General features: G+C 31.6%; 1 protein-coding gene and 1 long non-coding RNA gene across 2 annotated transcripts; one reads left to right on the plus strand and one right to left on the minus strand.

Moving 5' to 3' along the window:
* Positions 1 to 439: 439 nt before the first annotated feature.
* Positions 440 to 14,465, plus strand: LOC132715796 (guanine nucleotide-binding protein subunit alpha-14-like). The gene is made up of 8 exons (XM_060698863.1): positions 440 to 607; positions 1,445 to 1,629; positions 2,883 to 3,034; positions 3,797 to 3,925; positions 7,928 to 8,069; positions 10,252 to 10,405; positions 12,388 to 12,495; positions 13,552 to 14,465. The coding sequence occupies exons 1-8, from the start codon at positions 496 to 498 to the stop codon at positions 13,632 to 13,634; spliced, it is 1,065 nt and encodes a 354-aa protein (XP_060554846.1). The 5' UTR covers positions 440 to 495; the 3' UTR covers positions 13,635 to 14,465.
* Positions 14,466 to 18,483: 4,018 nt separating this feature from the next.
* LOC132715798 (uncharacterized) lies at positions 18,484 to 19,993 on the minus strand. Its single transcript, XR_009623733.1, has 3 exons — positions 19,934 to 19,993; positions 19,034 to 19,142; positions 18,484 to 18,528 (listed from the first exon to the last, which is right to left on the minus strand). It is a non-coding gene; the product is annotated as an uncharacterized LOC132715798 (long non-coding RNA).
* Between the last annotated feature and the right edge of the window lie 6,679 nt (positions 19,994 to 26,672).

The following is a 26,672-nucleotide window of genomic DNA, read 5'->3' on the forward strand; positions in this document are numbered from 1 at the left end:
TGTGTTACAAGAAAGGAGGCAAAAGCTTTTCGCATAAAACGATAAATCATCGTTTATTCAAGAATTTTAATAAACAAGTTGTTCTATACAAGTTGAATGAAGCATTATTTAACAAACGCAGCTTTGATCCGCTTTAAAGATGCGTGGTCTCCGAATATTGATGATGTAAAAATAGTAGGTGCTGTAATTTTAGATAATAAAAAAGCCTTTGATTTATTTGACCATAATGTACTGATTCATAAATCAAACTTTATCATTTTTCTGAAAACTCTGTACAATTATTCCAGTCATATCTCTCTAACAGAGAACAAATTGTAAAAGTCAACAATAATTAATCTGAAACCTTGCCGGTTAAATCAGAGGTACCACAGGTCAATTTTAGGTCCTATACTATTTCTTTAAAATCATCATATTTGGACTTAAGTAAAGAGTAGATCTTAATTAAAGTTATGTCTCAATCTGATCGTGCTGTACAATTATTTGGACTAATTAACTATGAGTAAATATTGTTGTTGTAACAGGAAACCAGATGCCAATATAGAAATTGAAAAACAACTTGAAAGAGACAGGAAGACTAGAAAAAAGGAAATTGAAATTATATTATTTGGTAAATACCAGATCAACATGTATATAAATTACTCTTTAATGTAACACACTTTAAGCTGCATGCCTCCAAATGAGCCAAAACATTTCAAGAAAATCAATATTGAGAAAAATGTACTAAGATTTTAAGAGAGGAAAAACATTCAAGATCCAAGTTATAGTTTTTATGTTATATGCTCTTTAAAACTCCTTTTGCAGTATGTTATCACCATAACTGCGTTACTTAAGCAGTAAGGGCTGTTTTTGCATATGTTAACCACTTTTTGGTAATTTTCTTTGATTGTAAGTGCCGATAGCAATATGTAAATAGCTTTATTCGTTCATTTCACAATATTGTACTTTTAAATACTATTCCAAAATTGTAATGAAAATTAACATGAATCTGGAGGTGTGCTGCTTTAAAGATGATAAAATGGAAAGAAAATATGTATTTGAAGAGAGATTGTAAAATATTTGTAGTCTGTACAATTTGTAAGCATTATCTTTTAAAGACATACTGCTTTAACTACAGGATACTTCTCGTTTCTAAAATATAAATTACTAGATTATATTGTCTCAATTTTATTTGCTAAAGGGAGGTAATCACTGAAAAAAGTTTGACAAATGATTGATGCAGTTATTTGCTCTTATAAGATATTCACAATATCAGCACAGACATTATGTCAGACCTCATTGTCAAAATAGTGAACATGTTGTTTAGTCATATTACCTACTTCTTGGATATTAATGTGTAATCTTATCATTATTATTATTGACAGAAGGTGCAATTATATCATACTTATGGCTTATAAGTATACTATCCATTTTGTAGATCTTATTTTATTTTTCCTTTCTTTTACAGGAAAAACCGGCAGTGGAAAATCTACACTCTTTAGACAGTTACAAATAATATATGGAGATGAATATTCAGATGATGAGGTTGGCTATTTCAAACGTCATGTTTATAAGGACATTGTACAGACCATTCAGGCATTGATTTATTCAATGAAGGTACTCAACATACAATTTCAAGATGATGAGAAAATGGTAAGAAAATCTGATGAATTTTTGTTTGTTTGTTTCATTGGGTTTTATGTCACACCGACACAGTTACAGGTCATATGGTGATGTTTCAGCTTTACTGATGGAGGAAGACCTTGGGTGCCCTTTTGTATGTTATTTCAGGCAGGAACATGCACCTGTGTAGAACCAACGCCAATTCGTAAGCTAGCTGGATAGCTTCCTCACATGAAAGAATCCAAAGTCCATGTTGAGATTCAAACCCACAGTGGTGAGATGCAATAAGTATGAAGTCAATGACCATAGCCACTCAGCTGTAGATGCCTCACTGATGAATTAATATGGTTAGAAATGAAAATACAATGTAGTGAGATTTCTGGTTTATAGACCCCATCCCCCCACCACCTTCTGTGCTCACGGGTAGGATTTTTCTTTTCTTTAAGTAAATGTATACAAATTTTTAAAGGAATTATGAAAGACATTATGGTCATTATTTATTTATAAATTCACTTATATTTATTATTCAGGTTTTCTTAAGGAAAAATCTGGTTATTAGATGGGGATATGGTGGCATGAACAGTTCCTTCATTTGCACAACTCCTACATTCATGACATTTCTCAAGGACGGTGTTTTGTGATTCTAACATTTCTGTTCTCAGCTGCAACTACATCTCTGATGTGATTTTGACTAAACTGTCACAGCTTTTTCATCATGTGTCCTGGTGCATATTGTCAGTGTTTTGTGATTCAATTTATTTTGCAGAATTTTGGTCCTTTTTTTGTAAAACAGAAAAATACACTTCCGTTCTCATCTCCCACTATATTCCTCAAGCGATTTTAACTAAATTTTCATAGAAGCTTTGTTATCAGGTGTCCTGGCGCATATTGCCAGGGTTCTATCATTCAAATATTTTGGGCGGAATTTTTGCCCTTTGTTTTTTGGTGTTTTTTTTTTTCTTTTTTAAACAGAGAAATACACTTCAGTGCCATACTAACACTCCTCAAACTTTTACAGAAGCCTCATCATCAACAGCCCTAGCTTTTACACATATAGAAGATACTTGTACTCTTTTGTGACTGCAACTTTTCTTTGATTTTAGAAACTTTTAAAGCAATAATATCAGATTGATATATGTTCAAATTGTAAAATGCTGACAATATGCTTTAGGGCAATTGATGATTGAGTTCCTGTGAAGCATGAGCATTTAAAACCTGGTTTTGTTGCATTGTGGCATTTCTTGTTTGATTAAGTACATGTTTATAACTCACTCATATTACAGGAGATGGCCAAGCGGGTGCATTCTGTGGACACATTTTATATGGAGACAATATCAGAAGAACTTGCCAATGCTATAAAACTGTTGTGGAATGATAGAGGTGTACAGACTTGTTTAGAAAGTGGGGAGGTTTCTGTGTCTGACTCAGCTATATAGTATGTACATGTACAATTTAGGTGACAAGATGTGCATATATATATATGAGCTGCACAATGACAAAACCAACATAGTGCGTTTGTGACCAGCATGGATCCAGACCAGCCTACGCATCTGCCAAGTCTGATCAAGATCCATGCTGATTGCTATCAGTTTCTCTTCTGTAGTAGGGTTTATAAGCGAACAACATGGATCCTGATCAGACTGCGTGGATGCGCAGACTGGTCTTGATTCATGCTGGTCACAAACGCACTATGTTGGTTTGTCATGTATATGTAATAAACCTGCAGCAGGAAAAGAAAGAAGTGACTAGCCTTTGCTGGTTGTGTAGAGCTAGGCTCGCTTGGCACATCCATGCAGTCTGACCAGACTGTATACTATTAATAGCTCAGATTTTATATTTTAAGGAACTCCACTGAGATAATCTGAATCACTTACAACAGAAAGATTTCAATTTCGGATTATTTTTCACCATTGAATATTAATTATTCTGGAAAATGGTGAGAGCAAATGATCTGAAATTTTGTATACAAGTTACGATAAGTCTAGACATACATTAAATGAAACATATTAAAATCTTGAAAAATTATTTCCAGTCCAGTCATGACAAAAAATCTCAGTGGAGTCCCTTTAAAGAAAGAATTTATTTACATTCAAAGCTGGGCAAAATCCATTTATCAAATTCAGATGGCTTATACAATGTAGTTGAATTTAAATATTGTTACAGAATACAAAAAAGGATTTAATATTTACATTTACAGTTTTCTGAATGATATGGATAGAGTTTTTGAACCTGGTTACTCACCATCTAAACAAGACATTGTGAGAGTTTTTATACCAACTAATGGTATACAGGAATATGTATTTGAACAGGAAGGCCATTTGTTCAGGTAAATTTAGGTAATATTTGTACAATTGAAGCTTCAAGTTTGGTAACTCTGAATTGCATTTTGGTGTGATTGCCTCCCTTAGATTGTCACATTGTGTATGTTCTAAAATATTTCCTTGAGAGTAATGAATGTTTGTGAAGTAGGTATACATGTACTTGTAGTTGTTAATTAACATAAACATTTTTTGTCATAGGCCAATTTTGTAGTTTCAAGATTCAAAGTAAAATTTTGGTAAATTTCTCTTCAAATTTTTATTTGTATAAAACATTATTACTGTTAAGGGATTAATTGACATGATGACTGAAAATATAAATTTTGTCTCAATGAATGTTCAGGGGTTAGGGGATAGCCAAAAAAGAAAAGATGTATTAAATTACCTAAAAGGGAAAAAATACAATGTATATTTTTTACAAGATACACATTTTACTAATAAAGACGTTAATTTTATCCGCTCACAGTGGGGATATGAATGCTATTTCAGTAAATATAATAGTCAATCAGAGGAGTAGCAATTTTTATTAATAACAATTTTGACTTTAAATTTAAAAGTCTTGAAACAGATCAAAATGGTAATTTACTTATTATACATGCATGCATTTCAAATATTGATATCACTTTAATTTGTATATACGGACCAAATAGAGATGACCCTATCTTCTACAACAATATAAAAGAGAAAATCTTACAGTTAGAGAACCCATGTATAATGGTAGGAGACTTTAATATGGTGTTAAATCCTAATATGGACTACTTTAATTATTTAAACATAAATAACCCTAAGGCCAGGGAAGTTGTTTTAAGATATGATAATTGAATGTAACTTAATTGACTGCTGGAGGGAACAATTTTTAGAAAAAAGGCAGTATACTTGGTTTAAAAGAAACCCTTGACTTTTTCTTAATCTCAAATAACCTTTTTACAGATTTGAGTAGTGTTGACATTGTGCCAGGTTATAGAACAGATCATTCCAAATTCTTTATAAGTATTCAATTTGGCAAATTTAAAAAAGGTATTTCATACTGGAAATTTAATAATTCCCTTTTGAAAGATTCACAGTATGTTAATGAAATTAAATCCGTTATATCCCAGGTCAAATTACAATATGCTTCTGAGGCCCAAGAAACAGAGGTACAACTAGAAAATATAAGTAATAATCTTATAAGTTTTATAATAGACGATAAACTATTTTTTGAAACTCTGTTAATAGAAATTAGGGGAAAAACTATTTCATACTCATCTTATAAAAAAAACAAGAAGACAAAACTCAGGAAAAATTAATGATAGAAATTGGTAATTTAGAAAGACAGTCAAATATTAATGTCCAGATTTTAGATGAAAAAAAAGAAGAATTACTTCAATTCCGAAATAAGAAAATGCAAGGTGTTTTTATAAGATCTAGGGCCAAATGGATTTCAGAAGGGGAAAAACCATCAAGATATTTTTGTAACATGGAAAACAGAAATTATGTCTCAAAAACAATGAATTCTTTATATGATGTATCAGGTACTTTGCTTACAGATCAAAAAGAAATTCTACAAGAAGTAGCTGGTCATTACAAAAAATTATATACTTTAAGGGAAACAGATGATGTCAATCTTACTGCTTTATTTGATAATAATAACATACCAAAACTGAATGATGAAGAAAGCAAAGGACTTGATGGTCTTTTAACTTATAATGAAATGTTAGCCAGTTTAAAAAAAAATGTCAAATGATTCTTCCCAAGGTAGTAGTGGTTTTACAGCGGCTTTCTTTAAATTGTTTTGGAATGATTTAGGTCATTTTGTAAGTAGATCAATAAACCAAGCTTTTGTTACAGGAGAATTATCAGATACCTTTAAACAAGGGGTTATAACATGCATCCCTAAAGGAAACAAAGATAAATTTTATATTAAAAACTGGAGACCTATTTCTTTATTAAATGTTTCTTACAAAATTGCATCAGCAAGTATTGCCCAACGCCTTAAAACTGTTTTAAATAAACTTATAAGTGAAGATCAAACTGGTTTCTTATCTGGAAGATACATAGGTGACAATTTAAGACTTATTTATGATATTATGCAATACACAGATAATCATCAAATTCCTGGAATGTTGTTACTTATTGATTTTGCAACAGCCTTTGATTCTGTATCATGGACATTTATGCATAAAGTTTTAGAATTTTTCAATTTTGGTGAAAATTTCATAAGTTGGGTAAAGTTATTTTACAAAAACATTCATTCTTGTGTTACAATAAATGGAAATTTGTCAGATTGGTTTCAAATACAACGCGGTTGTCGTCAAGGCGATCCCCTATCCCCTTACATTTTCATATTATGTGCAGAAATTCTTGCATTACTCATGAAAAATAACACAAATATAAAAGGTATCAGACTTAATACATGTAATTCTGAATTTTTATTATCACAATATGCTGATGACACAACTATTCCCTTTTAATATAACAAAGGATTCAAATTTACAATGGTTTCAGTATAAGTTAATCACAGGATACTAGCAACAAATTATCTTTTACATAAAATGAGAATAAAAGATGTTAATACATGTTCTTTTTGCAACAATCATATTGAAACTATAAAACATTTGTTTTGGGATTGCCAATCAAGTTCTTCTTTTTGGGAAGATATAAAATCATGGATAAATTCAAAATGTACAGATGTTAACACACAGTGGTCCTTAACATATATTATTCTAGGCAATGAACACTTAGATAATGCAACATTGAATTTAATCCTGCTTGGAAAGTATACTCTTTATAGATGCAAATAAAGAACACAGTTCCAAGCGTTCAACTTTTTAAAAATTATGACGCTATTCTTTTGAGAACACAATTATATAGTGCAAAAAAGCAAAATAAAGTTTCAAAGTTTGACAATTTATGGGGAAAATATATTTCTTTGCTGCCTAATTGAGACTAATGTTTTAAGATCATTTATTTAGGCTTGATTCACTCTGTATTGCACCCACTGCCCTTTTTGTATCTTTCTTTTTTTAAACACCTTGAATGACATTTGGTCTTTTTTAATCTTTCTCATGATATAAATGCATAAAGTATTCATGACAAGATGTGCAACTCTTAAATGGATATCAATTTTAAGATAGTAGGAGTTGTTTCCCTTGAATTAATGACTTTTTTTCTCAATATAAGTTAAATGTAAAATTGGAATTTCTCCTTTATGTCAAATAAGTTCTGTAATATTGAAAAAGTAAAGTTTCCGAAAATGAATCTTTGGCTTTTGGTTATACTAAAATAAGTCTGGTATTAAAAATTTGTCAACTCTGTTAAAATACTATAATTGAATTATAACCTTTATTATATTTATAAACTTTGTAGATTCTAAAAAGTAATCTCTTATTCCTCCTTAAGCGTTTATCTCATATGTTGTATGTATATGCATAAATGTTTTGTATTGTGTTAAAAAAATTGAAAATAAATAAAAAAAAAAAAAAAAAACATTTGATAAATTAGATATAGAGGATATTGAATGAGTGTAGTTTAATACTAAATTTATTGAACAAGTTGAATAAAATCATATTATGCGAGCCTCTGGCGAGCATAATATTGTTTTATTCAATGAGTTCAATAAATTTAGTACTGAATCTACACAAATATAATATTTTATTTATCACATATATAAAATAAGAACAGTAAACTGTTAAATCAATTTTTACGCGCCCATAGTGTAACGCTAACATTAGCGCGCTTTAACGCTATGTTTGTTATAATGCAAATGATGTCACGTCAAAGTGTTATTACACTAGTGTAATATAGTTTTTGTTAAATGGCTTTATTAAACTCCTGCGCCGCAGTTTATGTGATAAAACATTTATGTAACTCTTGAATTATTGAAAGCTTTTCAAATTTTGTTTATAGACTGCATATATTATGATCACGGTTCAAGTTTTAAAACGGCAATGGGAACTCTGCCATTTTTACTGTAACAAAACTTCCATTCATAAATCTATCCGTCTAATTATTTATTTTATGTTATATTGTAGAATTACAGAAATGGGAGGCTTCAACTTGCACACTTTCCGTTGTAGAAAACTTTTGTTTCAGTTTATTCAAACTATTCATGTGATATTTTATGTAGCAGATATAAGTGTGTTTGAGAAAACAGTGGAGGGTTCAGACGCTGAAGTGAGTATATGATTTTCTTTATGTGTCATGTACGCTTTACATTTAATAGTTCAAGGCCTCATTATTAATCCTTTACTTAAGTAACCATAACGCACAAAATACATATTATTGTTTGTTTGTTTAATTGGGTTTTATGTCACAAAGGCAAGTTATAGGTCATATAATGCGACGTTCCAGCTTTAATGATGGAGGAAGACCTCAGGTGCCCTTCTGTGCATTATTTCAGGCACAAACGGGCACCTGAGTAGAACCACCAATGTTCCGTAAGCTAACTGGATAGTTTCCTCACATGAAAGATTCCAAAGTCCCTGTTTGGAAGTGAACTCACAACGGTGAGGGGCAAGTGGTTTGAAGTCAACGACCTTAACCACTCTGCCACGGACGCCACATACCTGCATGTTTAGGACAATGTCTTAAAGAATATAAATACATTTTGACCTTGACTTATAAAACACATGACTGTGTAACATTGAAATTTCCATAGAAAGCATTTCTACATTTTCTTTTTCAATTTTTCCAATCTTGTTGACCTTTAAGATTTTACCATTGTACTAATACATAGCTCCACTTTTTGAAGAAAAAACTTTAGCTATTGCTAAACCCATATTGATTGTTCACGTTGGCACCTTGCGCTCCAAAAACTTTTAATATTGGCTGTTATTGTTTTTAGCTCGACTATACGAAGTATATGGAGAGCTGTCCTACTCGCCCTGGCGTCAGCGTCGGCGTCCGCGTCAAGATTTCAGATTAAAGTTTTGGTGCAGTTAAATATTTTTCACTATAACTTTGTCATTTCTTAAGGTATCAACTTCAAACTTCAAACATATGTTCCTTATCATCAACCACATCTTATGTGACAAAGTTTATAACTCTAGCACCAATATTTTCAGATTTATCTCCCCTTGAACTTAGAATTTTCCATTAAAAAATACTAATTTTTACTGTTACTTCTTTATTTCTTAAGGGATCAACCTCATACTTAAAATATATGTACCTTATCATCATCCCCATCTTATGTGACAAGGTTCATAACTCTAGCACCAATATTTTCAGATTTATTTCCCCTTGAACTTAGAATTTTCCTTAAAAAATACTATTTTTTCTGTTACTTCTTTTTTTTCTTAAGGGATCAACCCCATACTTCAAATATATGTACCTTATCATCATCCCCATCTTATGTGACAAGGTTCATAACTTTAGCACCAATATTTTCAGATTTATCTCCCCTTGAACTTAGAATTTCATTTTAAAAAATATTATTTTTTACTGTAACTTATTTATTTCTAAAGGGATCAACTTCATACTTCAAATAAATGTACCTTATCATCATCCACATCTTATGTGACAAGGTTCATAACTCTAGCACCAATATTGCAAGAATTATCTCCCCATCAACTTAGATTTTTTACTAGAAAAATGTTATTTTTTATAAACTTTTTTAGTTTTAAAGGTATCTACCTCAAACTTCAAATACTTATTCCTTATAATCAATTATATTTTATGTGACAATGTTCATAACTCTTGAAGTAATTTTTACAGATTTATCTCTCTTTGAACTTAGGATTTTCTTTAAGGAATATTATAACATTGTTACTTTTTAAGGAATCTACTTCAAACTTCAAATATATACTTCTTATCATTACATACATGTTGTGTGACAAGGTTCATAACTCTAGCATGACTATTTCTAGAATTATTTCCCTTGATCTTGGAATTTATTTTAACAAATGTTATTTTTTTACTATAACTTAATACATAATTATACATAATTGATTTTTCTTTCATAGTTTTGTCCTCCTTACTGCGTCCAGTATTATATTAGTCGAGCTTGGCTGTCTCCTGTGACAGCTCTTGTTATTTTTTGGACAAGACTTTCAAGATAACCAGACTGAAAATGGCATTGACTCATTAAAAACATTGACCTTCAAGGTCAATTTTTTGCTTGGTTTCTTACATAATTGGCTTTAATTTTGTTAATTATGAATGGATTGCCTTGTTATTGGTAACCCAACAAAGATTATGTTTCCATCTTAACAGCTGAGCTTTTTTGATATTTTGAACAAAAAAAGAAAGAAAATATTTTAGGTCATTGACAAAGTACATTAAATTTCATTGTAGAGGACAGGTTTGACTCTTAGTATTATTATAATGTTTTGCGACACTTTGTATTTCTGTTTTTCAGAATGAAGTTGGAGAGGCGGTGGATTTGTTTAAATTAGTGGTGTTACACCCATGGGTATCTAGAACAAGTGTTGTATTGTTTCTGAACAAGATTGACCTTTTCAAAGAAAAACTTAAAAAGTACAACCTTCATGACCACTTTCCAGAATATATTGGTAAGATAATTTATATTAAAAGAATTGTAGATTATTTATATTCGCTTTTACTTACCTTAAAACTCTATAGGACTCATTTCCCTTGGTTCCAATAAAATCACCAAGAAATCCTGTTGACACTCATTTTTATGGATTCAAACAAAACCCCAACAAAATATTTTGACACTCATTTCTAAGGGCTAAAACAGAACCCCCAACAAATATTTTGAAGCTTATTCCTATGGGCTCAAACAGAACCCCCGACAAATAATTTATACACTTTTTTTTCTAAGGGCTCAAACAGAAACACCCAACAGATTATTTTGACACTCATTTCCATTGGTTTAAACAGAACAACACATTATTTTGACACTCATTTCTATGGGTTCAAACTGAACACCCAACACATTATTTTGACACTCATTTCTATGGGTTCAAACAGAACCGCCGACTAATTATTTAAACAGACCACCCGCCCCCTGCCCCAAACAAATCGTTTTGACACATTTCTATGACTTCAAACTGAACACCCAACACATTATTTTGACACTTATTTCTATGGGTTCAAACTGAACAACCAACACATTATTTTGACACTCATTTCTATGGATTCAAACAGAGCCACCAACACATTATTTTGACACTCATTTCTATGGGTTCAAACTGAACACCCAAAACATTATTTTGACACTCATTTCTATGGATTCAAACAGAGTCACCAACAGATTATTTTGACACTCATTTCTATGGGTTCAAACTGAACACCCAACACATTATTTTGACACTCATTTCTATGGATTCAAACTGAGCCACCAACATTATTTTGACACGCATTTCTATGGGTTCAAACAGAGCAACCAACAGATTATTTTGACACTCATTTCTATAGGTTCAATCAGAACCCCCCAACTAATTATTTTAACAGACCACACCCCCTCCCCCAACAAATTGTTTTGACACTTATTTCAATGGGTACAAACAGAACCACCAACACATTATTTTGACACTCATTTCAGAACCCCCAACAAATTGAATTGATACTCATTTCAGTAAGTTCAAACAGACCCTCAATAAACGTGTTGACACTCATTACGTTTGGTTCAAACAACATTTTCATGTCATTTTTATCTGTATTATATTCTGTTACTTAAGAAAATCACCTGAAAATATATCACGTCAACACTGTAAAGGTCATGTGGCAATTTACAAATTATACTGTTGGAAAAAGACGTCCGGTGGCATACGCCCGTTTAGCTTATTTGATACAGCATCGGATTAGTAATTAGGTAGCTGGTTCTATATTTTTATACATTTCGTATTGGTCTAGACCCTTATCAAATGGAACATTAATCATAAAAATTATTTCCAGTCTCGGTATGTAAAAAAAACCTTGGTTTAGTCCCTTTAAACCATGTAATTATTGTTCATGACTTCTCATTGTTTAATGAAAAAAAAAATCATTGCTACATAGCTAACATATAATGGAATGTTATACTTTAGAGAATAAACAATTGATTAATACTAAAACATATGTATATCGACTTTCTTCTATAAAAAAATTCAATGTTGATTTATATATATGTTGATATGTACAATGATTTATATCGATAAAATAATAATATTTTAATAATAAGAAATAACAAACTCCATATTTTGAATATTTTCGGTAGCGCTTTCAATGCTTTTTTAGCATATCTTCAGCCAAAATTTGAACAAACAATATTAAACATATAAACAAATGACGTAACGTTATGAAAAGAATGCGACAAACGCAATATTGTTAAATTGTTGTTTATAAAATACCGTAAATATAATATAAAGGATGGTTAGCATTATCGGCAAACATAATATTGGTAGTTTGTACCGTAAATTTAATATTACAGACACTTAGCTTTATCGGCAGTGAATTAATTATATTAATTAAAGGTTGGGTGGGAGGGGGGGGGAGTAATATAAAGTTAACATGTTACTTATATATATTGATATGTTTATATTTGAAACAGGACCCGACAATGATGTAGAGGCTGGTTGTCATTTCATGAAGAATTTGTTTCTTGCCGTACAAACCGAGGAAAATAGACCAATATATCCCCATTTCACATGCGCCATCGGTAGGTCGCCATCATAACTTATGATGTTAATATCTTTATCAAGTTTATCACGGCATTTTTTTTTCAAATTTGATTTAACAGCTTTTGATATTTTGTATGTTTGTTACTGTGGTTATCCTCATTTGCTTTCATGGAAAACTTGTTAGTAATATGACCAATTTTCCGAAAATGAGCAAATGCAACATAACGCCACATGATGTCTTTTACGATGATAATATGTTAACTTACAATGTTATATGTCATCTTACATATTTTTTACATTCGTTTACCATGTGTTTTTTTTTATCTTTAACATTCTAAATATTTTTACAGTCTAGTACAATCTTTAAGTACATTTCAATAGGATAAGTTCATTTACATTTTGATAAGTTATAATTTTGCAATTTAATGCGTGCTTCAGCGAAATCTTATATCATCAACCTCTTATGATATTTTGTTAAAACTTACTTGGAATCAAAGTAGAAGGCCATTGTATAAAGCCAGAAACTTTATGATATGTGACACAGAATAAGGCTCTTTTTGAACTTCAAAGGTCTTTACATGCAACATCAATTTTCAAAATAATATAAAATTACAACAACTATTCACAAAGTAATTGTACTTTGAGCATGACTTTTTTGAAGACAAAGAATCGAGGTATAATTGCTACAGTCATGGTGCCATTGCCTTCTGCAAACTTAAACATTAGTCATATTTTTTTATTATTTCTAAATGGACTTCCTTCATACTGAAACACAACAACCGTTTGGACAAGACCTTCAAGAAGACCAGATTGAACTTGACCTTGACTCATAAATTGCTTTGACTTATGAACAAAACCACGGATTTATATTACATGTGATATAAATCCGTGACAAAACTTTTGATTTTTTTTCTGATTTTTAGCTCACCTGAGTTGGCTGGCTTAATTCTGATAACCCAGTCATGTATTCACGATAAAAAAAACAAAAAAACAACAACAACAAAATTACACTTACTGCAAAATTGATATGTTAATTTATTCACGTTTGACTCACACTTCGAAGTGACCATGACCTTGATTGTTTACTTTTACAGATACACCAGGGATGAAACGTGTGTTTGATGACATTATTCAATATACAATACAATCAAATATAAAGAAACACAAGCTACTGTGATCACTTTAAAAGAAGGGAGTGATTCAATTAATTAACTGAAGTACATTTTGCACAAAAGGATATTGGGAACCAAAGAACATTGGAAACCAAAGAACATTGGAAACCAAAGGACACTGGGAACCAAAGGACACTGTGTACTGGGAACCAAATGACACCGGGATAGAAAGTACACTGGGAACCAATTTACACTGGGCACAAATGTGCACTGGGAACCAAAGTACACTGGGAACCAAAGGACACTGGGAACCAAAGTACACTAGGAAGATTTTCGTCTGCTTAAAGACAGTATAGGTTTATTGCTATTGCTTGATACCCTACAAGAAACTGATTTAGCTACTGAGTGTCTAATATTGGTACCCGACAAGAATCTTATTTAGCTAAATAGGGTGTCTAGTATGATACCAAGGTGTTTACCAAAGAATATTTTGATAGCCCCTTAGAATACATTGTGTTAAAGATTTGTGTTGTTCGAATTTGTTTTGTTTGCATATGTGCAGTGATCATTTAAAGACAATTGTGGGAGAAGTGCAATTTGTTTTCCAACAGCAGAGGCAATTACAGACTTTCGCTGAGAATTTTTTAATTAAAAAGGATGGTTGCATGGTAAAGGGAACAAATTATTGTAAAACAATAGGTAACTGTCCTACTTTTTGAGAAACCTACTTCATTTTGTTACTTTTAGTTGGAAAGACAGTTTCTAGGAACTGATACCAGTCAAACAGTTTGTTTTTTTAATAATTAAAGATCTATAATGCTCAAGTTTGATTCTTTAAATTACTGACACTTGTTACACGGTATCTTAGAATATAAAATAAATATCTTTTGAGTACACACAGAAAATTTATGTTATATTTTCCACTGTACAGACTTAAGATAAACACAGTTTGGATAGTGAATAATGTCATTAAAAAAACTGACATTTCTATAAATGGACTCCACTTTTTTTTTACATGAAGGGACCGAAAATATTTTTTAGGACTTTTGTATAACAGTATGAAGGTCTTGTCCGATAACTCGTGTGCAAAATTTTAGATCATTTGTTAAATCCGCTTGCCTGGTACATTTTTTGAACAATCAATTTTATTGCGTAAATTGACCCCAAAATGAAAAGCGTTGCAAGCTTTTTACTCAACCGGCCGAAAAAACGCATAAAAAGCCGATTATTTATTTAGTGCAGAGTATATTTACATATTTTCTATTGCATTGTTTTCCATTTTCAGTGCACTACAGTGTAGATGATTGATGAAAGATTTTCAAATGTTATTATTTTGGCTATTGGACCTCAATGGAGTTCCTTTAAAGAAAGTTCCAAATTAACTTGCCCAGTAAAACTTGGTGCAGCTTCCCAAACATAGTTTGTGCATTCTTTTACGAAAATTCAATATATTCAGTAAAATTTTCTTAAACTTCAATCCATGTTAGGCTTTTGTTAGCACTTAAAGAATTAAACCTTAAGATGAGATTTAAGTAAATGATTTCATATTCAAATATTTTAATATTTATTTCGTTTGCTTTTACATGTTGGCATTTCCTTAAGGACTTTATCTAAGTTTTAATGTCCTGCTTTATAAAATAATATGTCCACATGGAAGTACACCTTCATTTGCAATGACAAATAAAGTTTTAAAGCTGCATTAAATAAATATGTAAAAATATATTGCCGTTGGCCTAAAAACCAAGCATTCTACAGTTTCATTAACCTTTTTAACAGTATTGTTGTAAATCTCATCAAATATTGTTCATAAATTAGGATTTTAAATGGAAAACCCCATGGCAACACTAAAGTTCATATACAAATTTTAACGTGCAAAAGAAGGCTATATATAATCAGCTCGTGTATGCACTACGTCACAGTGTTAAAGTTGCTTTCCGGAACTTGTGCAAAAAACTTTAACCGTTTCAGCCTCACGGTACATTAGGCCAGGCGTTCAGAAAAAAAGTGATCATCTAATAAAAAAAGATTAAATTTGAAGACAACATCCGTTACAATGCAGAAATATACCGTAAACGTAGGACTACTACATGTGCTTATAGCCATGTTTGTTTATTCAATACTGATGTACGAATGATCCGAAGGCGGAGTTTGTCATGCAAACAGAAATTGTACTTCCGATTTCGCCACAATGAGGTTGCAGATTTTTATGATTATGAAACTCATTTTGGTTGTCCGGACACCAAAGTAGGATCTGGAGTCGATAATAAACCCAATTTATTAATAAAATGTCGCTATTTCTGTTTTTATAAAATTTATTGAATGCAGCTTTAACATACCCAATACTGTATTCTTAGAAATTATCATGATTTATGAAAACATAATAACTATGTTTTACAGAAAAAAATATTTACAGACTCACAATGCATTGCTAATGACAGATCCTGTATCTCATTTTTTATGGTTTTATATCATAAATACGATGCTCAAATGATGATTTATCAATATTGTAAGTTCCAAAAAAAAACAACAACATTATTTGTAAAGATATTACCGAATTAGCATTTCATGTTAATACATTCAAGAAATTTTGAAGTTTTAAACATCCCAGAGAAAAAAATGCGTGTGCCCTAATCGAGAAAACAATGGGCGAAACTATATAAGAAGGAATGTTGAAAAGGGATCAAAGGTTATGAACCCTGCATATCACAGATATTCCGAGATAAGCTTCCAAAAGACAAATTCAAAATGCAGGCCAATATCATAGTGGGGACTAAACGGTTTTTAAGTGAGGAATACTGGGACCATCCAACTAGAAAATAGCCGAATAGAAACAACTAATAGAACACCACAAGCATGCAACAATATTGTCGTGCTAAACGATCAGTATAAGGATCGGAAATATAACACCCTTGATTGAATGTACGGGGCGACTTTTTACGGCCTCCACACGGCACAAACAACGCTGATGTGGTGATAAAATAGAGAGAAAACAACAAAATATAAAGTAATGCTTGTACAGTATTTTATTTAGAGTTTTTGTTACATTCCGGTCAGTTTATTGGATATGAGAGAAGTTTCCGTAATTATTTTCGAGAAAACTTTCCCTGATACACGGGGCAACACAAATTAAACGTGCACTTGAAATGGTTTCCACATTCTGTGTCATCATTACAATGCAGGTAATCACCGTTAGCCGTCTTTTTAGAGATTTACAGCTTGTACGGATAACGATAGCCGGAGACGAACAACGGTTATAATATTCGGGGGTCATCTCAAATTATTTATCATTCAATTAAATACAGTAAGTGCTATAACCTTTTTATGGCAAGTAAGATAAGTACAAATATATACAATTGTTTATTTATTCATACACTAGAACTTGGCCTGTAACGTTTAATCTCTGCTATATAGCGTGTTCAAGACGTACACAGCATTTCACTATTTTTTAAATTTTAGGCACTTTCTCCGTTTAGGCCCCTATTTACGGCGTATTTGAGCTGACGTGTATGGTGTCATAATATGGGCATAAGACGGATAAATCTTATCGCACTCTTGTGAAAATGGTAAATTAATGCCGATGTGAGGTAACAGTAATACTGCTGGGCATGGTAATAGTGACCAGGAAACCCAATTCGTATATATCTTATATTCGATGGCCCGAATAAAACTGTTCTTGTGTTTCATTCATGCATAGGGCTACTGAGTCCATAAGAAGTTCCATCAATTGCTTTCACGGCTATTGAAATTCTGTTCCAGGTGCCTCTCTTGGCTAACTACTTATGAACTACTACTCATGAACCTGTGGCGAAACGACAAATATTTTAGACGTAGATAGAAAATCGGGATAATATAGCATTGTTGCACTTGGAACTGATATGTTGAACAATAACGAAAGCATCATAAACTTCTGGCATGTTCGAAACCGCATAAGCACAAGAAGAACTCTTTTTCTTGCAAGAAGTATAAGAGGCTTGTATGATGAAACACGAACAGATCTAAAAATGTCTCAGCAGTTCCCCCGGTCACTTGAAAGAGATAAAAGAAAACACATTTCTGCCACTAAACTGTCTTTAACGATTCCAAAAATAAAATATAACTTATATTTAGTATCGGGTCAGGCGGTGCTCGAATGAGTTCTAAAATCATGCAAATAAGTCCAAAATAATTGGTGATGTCGGGGGAGCCGTAACCAAAGCCGGTAAAATGTTACTTATTACTTTGATTGGTTCATTGTCCGTTGTTACCTAAAATAAGACACATATAGATCTATGCCTGGAATGTTTTAATATTCATTTTGATGTGACATAAAAAATCGTGTTGAAATAAGTTTAGCCATACTTCGTAAACTACTTTTATCTTTTTGTACCGTAACAGTGCACAATCTATTATTCATATAAAGCGAAATTTCCCTCACGGAGTTCACATGGGCAATGTAACACTAATATTTGTCGATGATTTATATCAAATGTAAAATAGAAGGTGAAAAAAACACAACAAAATATTAAATCTGTAATTTTGCACACTATAATTCATATTCTGCTTCTCTAATCGGTTTACCCTTTTGCTTTTTGTTATCTTGTTACATAACCTTACTCCCCACGTACACAGAAACAGAGAAGAAGAACGAGGCCGCTTGCTGACATTATTTGGGAAAATCAATTATTTTACAACGATTTTATTAAAAACAAAGTTCCAAGATTGCTTCACCAGCTTGATGTCGAGAAATATTCTGCTGAATCAAATTAGATATTCAGAAAACACATGTGAACGGCTTTTTGTAATAGAAATAAATGCAATTATTATATTTGGCCTGGCCTTCTGTTTTCTTTTTAAAAAAATCATTTTGAAACGCCCCCTTAAAAGATTAGCCGTCTCCGTCTTCGTCTATCGGTATCGGCTCAAGCTAAAAATCTCTTTTAGGATCTACAAATCTGCCGCTCACACTTAAACATTCTGGCCCTGAAAATGTGAAAATGAAGTAAGTAATTTGTTATAAGTAATCTGAAATATTGAATTATAAGAACTAAACTTCTGCATGGAAAAAATAATACAACTTTAAGATTGGTATGACAAGAAACCCGACACAAATATTTTCAATTATTTCTGCAGATGTATGTATAACTGATTAGATGGGCAAATGTATGTCTAAAGTATATATAAGCTGCAATGAGTCTTCTGTTCTTGATTACACAAACGCTTAAACGATAATAGCGCTGAATTTTCGCCTGTTCGCGTGCGACCTCGACTCCATGCGACTCAAAATGAAATGAGAATAACAAAAAAATGTTTAAACCCTAGCAAGAAGTGTATTGCTGTTATGCGTCCACATGTAGCATACATTAAAACGTGGTGGTAACCTCTTTTTCTGGGTTACTTGAAATTATGTTATGAGCTCTATTCGCAATACGTTGATATGATAATATGTTGTATATGAAAATGAGTAATTGAAACGCGTATTACTTACTTTTGCAGACGAATTTTGTGTCAACCGAGCACACCCTTATTTTACTAGGATTAAGTTCGGTGATTTTATTCAGGTTCGGGCATACACATCTACCACCATCTCCACAAGGCTGAAGGTAAAATAAAGATAAGATTTAATAATATCCTAGTGTTCTCGAAAAATGAAACATATATTGTGAGATCAACTACTATTAGAAACATAATTTCATGAAAGACCTAAAACAAAATATGCTAAAAAACTTTAAAAATAAAACAAGTATATAATTTATATGAGACGATTTACATTTATGTATTAAAAAATCTTCGTCTCTATTTGTTTTAAGAGAATTATGAAACAAATATTTTCTTCATAAACAATTTTTAATAAATCGGATGAATGCATGTGTCTGTCGATTTAAATGTTTGTAGGTTTTATTTTATATGTGTGTACATATTTGTGGATTTCTTCATTTTGCTAAATTGAAGGCCATATTTTAAAATAAGATATGTATACCTTTATATGTTACCTTATTATTATTTTTTCATCATCATTATTATTATTATTATTATTATTATTATTATTATTATTATTATTAAATGATCATCTAGAATACGATTTTCAACGGAGAATCAAAATTATTTCTGATAAGGTTTACGGATAGCTTGTTTGACAGGGTATGGGGTATAAAATGTTATAAGAATAGATCCTATTCTTTGCCAATTTAATTTACATGATCTATATATTACCAATTTACTAGAATTTGATCACTCGTTATTGTACATGTATGTTTGTTTTTTATCAACATAGAAATACTGATCAATTAGTCTTAGCTGATGAATGCTACATTATACTTCCATCTTAAAACACGCGTGCTTGAGAAATCTTGAGAAAAAAGCTATAATGAATCGAATGCCAACTTACTTGAAAGAACGATTTGCCCACGCATTGATCTGCGTTTGCTGTCACGGTTGGGATAATCGTTTGAAATTACAACATACCATTCATCAAAATGTAAAAGTACAATCAAATATAACGAGATAATTTTTGTAAAGTTAGATACATGTAATAATAATAATAAAAACCAACAACAACAAAACATTCAAATATACTTCGAAACTATCTCAAATTGAAGTAATAGAAGAAGCATCGAGACTATCTGATATGTACGAGAGGGGCGTATCCCCCGAGTATTTATCATATTGCCGAGTGTTATGATTTTTTTTTCTCTTTTGAATCATAGACAAAGATAAAAGCATGATCCCTGTTGTCAAAATATTAAACCCCATAAAAAGTAACCAATGTACGAGCATCTGAATATGACTTTTGTATGGATATCTCTTTCCCTGTCGTCGCAATATATAAATCCCAGAAACAATGAGCCAATCAACGAGCATGCTCTAGGCAGACAGTTAGTGCGAGTAAATAATACCTGTACTTCAGTTAACGCACAGTGCATGTATTGGTATACGTTTTAACTCTGACACGTTTTCAATGGTAAAATGTCTCCACTCTATGATGCAACCAATTATTTGTAACATAGTTTGTGGACCTTTCTGTTGAAAATGTGTCAAAGGTAAATTGTATACATACACATGCACAGTGTGTTAACTGGAGTGCTGGTATTAGAGTATGCCCATTGATTGGCTCATTTTTGCTGAGGTTTACACATTGTGACAACAGATATCATATTCAGATGCTCGTTCACTGGTTACCTTTTTTCTGGGGTTACGTATTGTGACAACAGAGAACGTGCTTTTATATTTGACTATGATACAATAGAGAAAGAGCATCAAAACAATAGGCAATATTATTAATACCCAGGGTTACGCCCCTCTCCTACAGAACAGATAGCCTCGTTCCATTACGTAACTAGTTTACTTGTCAATGCACTTATGAATATATAATAAGTTCCATAACATACCATCATCAACAGTACAAGTGCACTTAGAACTTGAGCCATTTTTTGTAATAGATTGTACAAGTCACAACAGTCAGGATATTTATGTTCACAACTTCTAAAATATATACATACAATATAGATTATTTATATGTAGAAGTTTATACGTATGTGATATTGAATTATATGAATTACGCAATTATAAAAATTTGAATTATGTGATTAAATAAAATATGTGAATTATATGAAGTATGCATTATGTGAATTATATGCTTATGTGCATTATATAAATCATGCGATAATGTAAATTAGGTACATAATGTTAATTATGCGATTATGTGAATAATGTCAATTATGCGATTACGTGAATAATGCAATTATATTAATTGTGCGATTATGTGAATTATGGGAATTACGTCAATTATGCGTTTATATTAATTACGCGATTATGCGATTAAATAAATTATGCGATTATGTGAATTATGCGACTATATTAATTATGCGATTATGTGAATTATGCGATTTTGCTAATAAGGTCAATTATGCGACTACATTAATTATGCGGATATGTGAATTATGCGATTATGCGATATTAAATTTATTAGGCGATTATGCGTTTTTGATATTAATAATAATAATAATAATAATAATAATAAAGACTTTATTTAACGAGAGAACTCATTTGAACAAACAAATCAATCTTCCATGAGGCCCTCATAAATTAATTATCCGATTATGGGAATTATGCGATTATAGGAATTTATAAGTACAGTGGTTCATACACACATATAAACACGAGTTCACTTTAGGATAACTATAATTGAGAAATGTCAGTCACTCAACTAAGAGAACGTGGGTTCTTGCACTTCTCTCGTCACGACCTCATATGACATTGATTCATTCTAGCTGTTTCCCGTTCCTACTTAATTGGGCAAACTGTCTTGCTGGGAATCAGAACTGTGTCATTTCTTACAATATGTAGACTTAAGCCACCGTCTTTGAATGAAAAATGTATGATTTTGTTTATTATTATTTTTGTTGGAAATGACTGAAAACCAGATATATGTATTAACATGCTCCACAATTTACCGCTTTATTTGGTATGTTGCTAGCACAACTATTTTGTTAACAAAAGTTATAGCGAACTTGCAACTTAAAGCGGGCCAGAATTTTTTTTGTACGGCGCAGTTCATATTGCGGTATCCATCATTTTTCCCTTTCAAACAAACAAAATGATAATATTATACTCGTTTCAAAGTTTACCACAAACATCCAATTATACTTTTGCATCATTTACTTATATTTCATTTAAAGGCGACTTTTAATTTCCAAGAAAATAATTACTTCTACGAAATGATACGACGCATTTCTGATTCCCAGCCCTGGCTATATCTTATTTAAGAATATCGTTGTACGTTTAGCAGACACATTTTTAATTTTTTTGTACTGAATAACGGGAATTAAATTCTAATTGAATGCTAAGTGAAGATAAATAGAGGATATTCAAGTTTCTTCTACAAATATTTATAATCATCCAGTTGTATGAAAGTAGCCACGAGTGAAATATGATAATTTTTATGCAACAAGATGAAAATAAATCCAATATTTATAGAAAAAAACTTGAAGGTCCTGTTTATTATACACCTTTTCTCTCTTTTTAAAGCTAAACATAGGAAGAATTCCGACTCGTCCGAAAACTGAGAACTACATTCAGTGCATTTTCGTTTTTTACTTGACCGTGCGTGAACAGATTTTTAATACTATTGTATTAAGAAAGTATCAAAAGTTACATATTAAGTATAAGTAATACAGCAGTTTATAATTACTATTAAAACGCTGAAGGGATTTAAAAAACCCTGCACGTTAAAAAGATTACGATAGAACCGAAACGCTGTTTTGATACATATAAGCCGCGTCATGACAAAACCAACATAGTGCGTTTGCGACCAGCATGGATCCAGACCAGCCTGCGCACCCGCGCAGTCTGATCAGGATCCATGCTGTTCGCTATCAGTTTCTCTACTTGTTATAGGATTGGTAAGCGAACAGCATGGATCCTGATATGACTGCGCGGATGCGCAGGCTGGTCTGGATCCATGCTGGTCGCAAACGAACTATGTTGGTTTTGTCAAGACGCGGCTCATATATTTTATCTTTGTAGGAAACCACTAATTAATAAATATAATTCAATAGTAACAAAATAAATCGAACGAATATAACTTATACTACGAGTAGCAATGACTTTTAAATTACGTTATAAAATAACTGAAAATCAACATTTGAACAATTAGATAAAATAATATTAAACTCGAACCTTTAGTTTTAATGTCCTTATTTCAGAAAAATAATGTTCACAATTATAGCTCAGCTCGTTATTTGTAATACTTATGCCCGGACAGCTGTTGTATAATGACGCTATCAAAAATAAGAAAACCCTGATATCTTGTTAAATCGATTAAACAATTATGATGATTATCTTTTACATGCAATCACCATAAAGATTAATGCAGAAGTTATTTGATTTTCTTTACATTTATATAGTTAAATCTCGTAATACTGCAGCTTATCAGCCTCGCTTTAACACAAAAACAAATTCATTTCAACTTTTTTTCACATTTTAAAATAACTTTTCCACTTATATTTATTATAACATTAGCATTATTAGCATTAGAACACTATTTTTAATTACATATTTATATTTTCATACTCGTGTTCATTTTTGTTTTATTTTCATTTCGTTTCACTAAACAATAATACATGTTGCTAAATTCATGGTGTTTAAATATAAAACGGTTCGTATCATCTAAAAACAATACACATGAATGTTAATTAGACTTGACATACAAATTTTGAGAACGAATAAAATTGTTTTGTTCTTGGTGGCTTCTTATGTTTTTTATGAATAATAAATGTATGTGACTGTGGATTAACCATTATCAGTGATTGTGGATTAACCATTATCATAACATTAATAAACACATGTATTTTTTTAATGAATTTTGGAGGCCTGTGCCTTTAAGCTAGAGTTGAGCTTAAGTTATATACATCATGTATACAAAACTTTGAAATAACGCATTTTTCTTGCACAGAGAATATTTGTTAATGATACTACTTCAATTTGACAGAGTCGAAGCTTGTGCTCAACCCTGATTAAAGTACTGTGACAACTGAAATGCTTTCCCGCCATAAAGTCACACCGGCCAATATCGTAGCAATTCGGTAATTTGCGGAAGATTTTTTTCCCCTCAAAATCTTGGTCATTAGATTATTTACAATCGCTTTGTTCTCAATTCTGGTTATAAACGGTTACAAATAATTGAATACTGAAGATCGTGAAACAAATAGCCGATACTTACGATATTGGCCGATGTTTTTTTATGGCGGGAAAGATGTCGGAAAAGCATATATTAGAGAAGGAAACACTAGTAGGGCTAACCTTACAAACTATGGCACAAATATTAATAGACAAGTAATCCAATGGTCAATAGAAATGTTTCATAACTTAGCAGTGATGTGCCATTTACATGTTAATTATACAAAACGGAATATTTATGTGTTGAAAAATGTAGAAGTTTACATTTATTTGAACAACATTTTACGTATTTATCAGCAAACACAAGTGCTTCATGTCATATCAAGGTGACACAGAACAGATGTTTGATGAATAATGATGAATTATTACAATATTCATGTTTTTAAGTTAATCGATAATACATAACGTGCTAGATAATGTATAGCCTGGATTTCTAAGAAATTAAAAATCACATTATTTCCTGAATTGTTTTATAGTATCATAAAAATAAACAATTTCTGGCGTATTTGTTGAAGCTGAGACATGGGTATTTTTCTTATCCAGCAAATTCTAATACTAACCTTACCCTCAATACTAGTGTGTTCAAAATATATTTTACATTAAAAATGGTACATTTGTTTATTATTCTTGTTTGATTGATAAACATTATTCCATGTCCTAGGCAAGTTTTTTCTCTCATTCCAATGATACATTCTTTACCAGGGTTGTCCCTGGCCGAATGGCGAAGGTCTTAGACTTCAAACAAATTCCCACTTACCGCTGTGGGTTCGAATCCCGACAGAGGTTTTTGGATTTTTTTTATATGAGCTAGCTTACGGAATGTCGGTGGTTGTACTCAGGTGCCCGTTTGTGTCTAAAATAATACATGGAAGGGCACCTGGGCGTCTTCCTCAACCAGTGAAGCTGGAAGCCATGTGACCTATACTTTTGGGTGTAACGTAAAACCCAGACAGACAAACAAACAAACATTATTTTATCAACTTAGCTTATGTTCTTTTCAATATTGCTCAGCGGACAAAACTACTGCAAAATCATAGTGTTGCGATATCTTTTGATGATTATTACGTTTATATTTTATCATAATTATTTATATGATATAAAACGTAAATTTCTAGGAAAAATCGATGACCTGCTATAAGTTGAACAACATATTTACAATATTGGTTATGTCAAAATGACATTGTTTCTATTTCAAAGTGTGTGGTCTTAGCTCTCAGATTGCATTTAGTTTATAAAATTGATTATTGTATAATTGTATCATAGTTTGGGGACTTCTCTGTTGAAAATGTATCAGAGTTAAATCATATACACATACATTCACAGTGCGTGAACTGGAGTGAAGGTATAAGTTACCCGCACTCCAGACCATGCATGCCCATTGATTTGCTTATTTTTGCTGGGGTTTACATATTTTGACGGCAGAGAAAGGGAAAGCGACAGAAATATCATATTCAGATGGTCGTGCATAGGTTACTTTTTCTGGGGTTTCATATTGTGACCACAAGGAGCGTGTTGTTATATTTGACTATGATACAAAAGAGAAAGGACATCAAAACACCCGGCAATCTGATTAATTCTCGGAGGCCTCGCATCCTCCTACAAATCATATAGCCTCATATGATTCGATGATTCACTTTGTTAAATAGGCTAGCTATTAATTAGTCTAGTAAATCGGCTGTTTATAACATAATTTCTGACACTAAATTGGTTAGTGCTCTTAAGTAAGCATTTTCCAAAGTAGGTTTGTCGAATGGCTTCTTAAACATAAAAAAAGATTTGTGTTTTTGTTTTATTGATTGATTGACTGATTGATTGATTGATTGATTGATTGTTTGTTTGTCTGTTTTTTATTTATTTATTTATTATTTGTTTGTTTGTTTGTTTGCTTTCATGGAACTATTGTATACGTAAAATGTGGTATCCTGATTTTGTTTCTTACAAACATAAATATGATGTATTGTAGATGATGTACTTTGTACAAATCTTAATAGAATGTCTGTTCTGTTCTGTTTTGTTCATAAAAGATCCACCACTAAGGCAAATGCCTTAAATATAAGCCGAAAACGATAACGTTTACATCATTCGGTCATACCATTATGATAAAATGAGTTGTGCAAGTTATTTTTACATTTTGCATTTTATTTGAATACTGAATAATCAAAGTTGGCACGTGAACGGTAAAGGGACTCCACTGAGGTGTTTTGACGGGGCTGGAAATAATATTTCCGCCATTAATGATCCATTTGATGTAGGTGTAGACCTTTTTACTTATATTACAATAAGAATAGCATAAAAAATACTTTTTTTCTAATTTATTTCTGATTATATTTCTTACCTTGTCTTTTGCAAATCTTTCTATTTTGAGCACCCCAGCTTATCTTTTTTAGAAATTTTATGTTTTTAGGCTTTTTGACCTCAGCGGAGTTCCTTTACTCCGAGTAGCGTATAGT

This window comes from Ruditapes philippinarum, unplaced genomic scaffold (assembly GCF_026571515.1).
Source record: "Ruditapes philippinarum isolate M1 unplaced genomic scaffold, ASM2657151v2 ctg4961_1_1_1_1, whole genome shotgun sequence".
NCBI lineage: Eukaryota > Metazoa > Mollusca > Bivalvia > Venerida > Veneridae > Ruditapes > Ruditapes philippinarum.